This window comes from Octopus bimaculoides, chromosome 4 (genome assembly GCF_001194135.2).
Source record: "Octopus bimaculoides isolate UCB-OBI-ISO-001 chromosome 4, ASM119413v2, whole genome shotgun sequence".
Taxonomy (NCBI): Eukaryota; Metazoa; Mollusca; class Cephalopoda; order Octopoda; family Octopodidae; genus Octopus; species Octopus bimaculoides.
The window spans coordinates 141595800-141600447 of NC_068984.1; the positions used below are offsets into that span (position 1 = coordinate 141595800).

Sequence of the window (4648 nt, forward strand, 5' to 3'; positions counted from 1 at the left end):
AATAAAGCTATGTAAATAAGTATGCAGTTACAAGTTTAAATAAAGCTTGGGGAACACATGCAATCATTAATAGCTGAAAATACTAAGATAAACACCTCATTGAAAAGTCATCTGCTAAAATGAAACCTACGGTCTAGAAAGAAAACAATCTGTTTTCCAAAGAAAATATTACCTCGACGGCAAGGTTGTCATCGTCGTGGTTGTTGTTTGCAGTTGTAACAATTGGAATTCAACTTTTTCAGAACACGAACGTGTCCAGTTCTAACACACGCTTTCTGAATCAAAACCCTGATCAAACATGTACACACACACACACACACACACACATAAATTAATTACTAGATTGATCAATAAATAAAATAACCTATTTCGCAGGAACTTGTCCCTACCACTTCAATGCAACTAGCTATGATATTGATGCACTTTTCTTCTCCCCTAATCGATTGTCAGTGATTGGCAAAACAAACGATGTATTTTGACAATTAAACCTTTTCTCTTTCACTCGCTTTTCCTTCTTTATCATTGAAAAAGCAAAAAGAAATAAGCTTAAGTTTTTGATTGCCAGTCACTGGACGGAGAAAGTAACAAGCAGACGACTCTTCCTTATGTCTGCAGCCGACATTTTGTCTCCCTTTTCAATGTAGAAAAATGTGCAAATTACTATCGTGTTTCTTGTTTGCCTGGTCTCTTGTTCAGTTGTGTGATTACCATTGTTTCCATGATTGTTTCCACGATTCCATCTCTCTAATGGTTTCTGCAATTGTCAAATTAACTTGCTTTTACATTCTCTCTTCCTTCACCTATTTTCCATTCCCGCTTTCTTCCCCTCTGACTCTCTTTGCCTCTCTTCCTCTTCTTCTCCCTCTTACTATTCTCTCTTGTCCTCACTCCTCTCTCTGTTTCTCTTTCTCGCTTTGTCTACAAAGTTATCTTTATTCATCTGCCTGTTTCTCCTTTCCTCCGCCAGTCTCTCAAGTCGTCTATTGATACACGTCTCCCTAATCCTATTTATCCAGTTACTGGCGACATTGCAGAGTCATAAGAGCGTCGGATAGAATACCACACAATATTTAATCTGACTCTCTACGCTCTGAGATCAAATGCTGCTGAGGTCAACTTTGGCTTTCATCAGCTCCAGGGCACTCAATCGGCGTCTTCCACTTATTTTTCACGAGCTTTATGTATATATGTTCCTTAGATATTTTTATGTGTTTCAGTTCCAAGGCTGTGACCATGCTGGGGCACCGCCAGTGTTATCACCTTTTCAATGGCCATTCTTATGTGACTGGCTTTTGGTGAAGGAGGGAGTTCGATATTGCTGCCCCCTTTTGAGTTTCTTGCCGTGATCTAGATTTACCTGGGACCTTCGACCGCAGGAGGTTTACTTGTTTCTTGTAAAAATCTACCCCTACTCCATTTATACTGCTCAGGTGTTTTGATCAGATATTAAATAGCCGTGGGCCCTTGAATCTCGAGCTATTGCAGTACATGGTCCTTGCTCTAGACAGGATAGCTGGGACTATTGGATCCATGTAGTGACGATCAGTTCGGGGGCTGGAATAGATTAGTTATTTGTTGGTAAAGGTTACTCTAAGAAAAATCGGGAGGCGGCTATGATTGCCAAACAACATATTTAAACACGAACTGATGTAGGGCAACAGAATATTTTCGTATCATTACAGTTCATATATCAAAGAACATTATTGTCTGAGTTTTTATTTTATTCCTCAATCTAACAATTAAAAGAAATTGAATTTGCATCACCAGTTTTTACTTGGGCGAATTCCTTCCACTGTATTATTTTCTTTAAATCAGTGTGCTGAGAATATGTAACAGAACTTTTAACAATATTGTGGATGTAGGAATTTATACGGATGAATGTCAACTGGAATTACACAGTAATAATTTTTGATTACATGGCAAGGCAGATGTTCATATGCGTATTATTTGTTTAATGTTTTCCAGATACGATATAGTGAGTAGCAAACTGAGGAATTAATAAGTTCTTGTTCCACCTGGCAGTCTGTAAGCAGGTCCCATAGAGAAGAACGGGTCCTTTCTGGAAATATGGAATTAATGATTATTTCCTTGGCTAACAATACTAAATTTAAAGCTATTTTGTTGTTTTGAGACAATAAAAGTACTACCTACTCAGTCTCGCTTCTAACCATTCTAGAATGGTCTGGAATAATACAATGAATGTTTAACAAAGATCTTGTTTGAGTTTGCAGGAATTTCTGTAGACTTGAGTCGTGATTCGTGTTAATCGATTGAAGAATATATGACAAATGCAGTCGAAAAGTATTTTACAAAATAACGTAAAATGGCGAACGGTGATTAATTTGATGAGTTATACGTTTGAAATATGGTGACTTTTCGTCTGTCTTTACGTTCTGAGTTCAAATTCCACCGAGGTCGACTTTGCCTTTCATCCTTTCGGGGTCGATAAATTAAGTACCAGTTGCGTACTTGGGTAGATCTAATCCAAAGGCCACCTCCCCAAAAATTTCGGGCCTTGTGCTTAGAGTAGAAAAGAATATGGTGTTTGATGATTGGTGAGTTTTCACTTTTGTGATCATCACTCAAAGACAACGTTGATGCGGAAAACTGGTTCATCTTGATTTGAACATCACAACTGGTCCTTTCTAAATTGGAGATACTCCGTACATTTGACCCTACTTCATATCGAAACGCAACGTTCATCTTTCATCTGGTTCAGGACTGACCTGCTTAAATAACTGCATCACATTCACAGCCCCCCATCCCCACTAGACAATCACCCCCACCACAAAGCACTGCCACCACCACAACCAGCAACAATAGCATGAGCGCCACTAATGAGCTAAAGGAGATTTTTACGGTCATTTGACCTCCAAGAAATGTAGAATGTAATCCTTAATGTGTTATCATGTTTGAATGAAAGACATAATAACATATTAAATAACAGTAGCAACAATAGCATCTCCAAAGATCCAACGATGGAGTCTTTACATGGTCACTGAATGTGCTAGAAATAGCGGTCAAGTTCCCCTCAGATAACATCCTTTAGTCTGAAAAAAGGAAACTCGCGAAGAATGTAGGCCCTTTATGTTGTTGTTGGCACTCCGTCGCTTACGACGTTCAGGGTTCCAGTTGATCCGATCAACGGAACAATCTGCTCGTGAAATTAACGTGCAAGTGGCTGAGCACTCCACAGACACGTGTACCCTTAACATAGTTCTCGGGGATATTCAGCGTGACACAGTGTGACAAGGCTGACCCTTTGAATTACAGCACAACAGAAACAGGAAGTAAGAGTGAGAGAAAGTTGTGGTGAAAGAGTACAGCAGGGTTCGCCACCATCCCCTGCCAGAGCCTCGTGAAGCTTTAGGTGTTTTCGCTCAATAAACACTCACAACGCCCGGTCTGGGAATCGAAACCGCGATCCTATGACCGCGAGTCCGCTGCCCTAACCACTGGGCCATTTCGCCTCCACGAACGAAAGACATAATAACATATTAAACAACAGTAGCAACAATAGCATCTCCAAAGATCCAACGATGGAGTCTTTACATGGTCACTGAATGTGCTAGAAATAGCGGTCAAGTTCCCCTCAGATAACATCCTTTGGATTGAAAAAAAGAAAACTCGAGGAGAATGTAGACCCTTTAACTGTAATTGGAAAAGACGTGATGGATGCGGTTGGGATGTTTTGATTAAATGTTTCTGTTTCGTAATGACTGATGTGAGATTAAACAACAACAAAACAAAAATATTTTAGTTTATTATGTTCGATCCTATTCCTACCTACACCAAATATAACTGCACTACCAATTCTTGTTACTAAATTTACTAAAATCCATGGTGACTATTTCGAACAAATGTTTGAGTCTATTCAAAAGTATGGAAGCCTCACTGAAATATTTCTCAATATATTTACAGATCTAACAGTCGTCGAGAAAGGCTAATGCGGCCATTACGGTTATTTAAAACAAAGACATTCTATAAATTATGGTTTATTTTCGTACTTAATGGACAGGGAATTGCCTTTATGTTAACACTTTGGAAGGTAAGTTTTGTGGTAAAATTTATTTTACTGAACAATGAAAAATACTATTCCTTTCTAATCAGATTGAAACGGTTTATAACGCTCACTTACATCGTGATATTACGAGTCGAAGGCGGAGTTTTTATGTGGTAGCTTAGCCTGCTAGAAATAGCTGCTAAATTACTTGAAAAATGCATTCTTAAAAAAAGGAAACATTAGATAATGCAGTCCTAGGTACACTGAAAAATAACAGACGGGATGGAATACTTTTGGTCAAAGGTTTGCTTGATCAGGGCTGAGCTGGAGTTAAATGGCTGGTGTTTTGCTTCGTCGGTCGACAGTAATGCAGACAGCAACTTGACCATCTCTGCTGTACCTGGGCTGTTTCTAGAAACAAATATCTTGTCCCAGATACACTTATCCCTTCTCCACTCATGAATGACTGGCACTCCGACGGTTGCCAAAATGACGGTTTCAGTTGATCCAATCAACGGAACAGCCTGTTCGTGAAATTAACGTGCAAGTGGCTGAGCACTATACGGACACGCGTATCCTTAACGTAATTCTCGGGAAGATTCAGGATGACACAATGTGACAAGGCTAGCTGTTTGAAATACAGGT

General features: G+C 39.3%; 1 protein-coding gene across 1 annotated transcript in view; it reads left to right on the forward strand.

Annotated features, from left to right (window-relative positions):
• LOC106872022 (uncharacterized) overlaps nucleotides 1-4648 on the forward strand; it is a 23113-nt gene that overhangs the window by 9791 nt on the left and 8674 nt on the right. The window contains exon 5 of the mRNA XM_052967693.1: nucleotides 3922-4048. Within this exon, the coding sequence (XP_052823653.1) occupies nucleotides 3922-4048 (127 nt within the window). The remainder of the gene's footprint in view (nucleotides 1-3921; nucleotides 4049-4648) is intronic.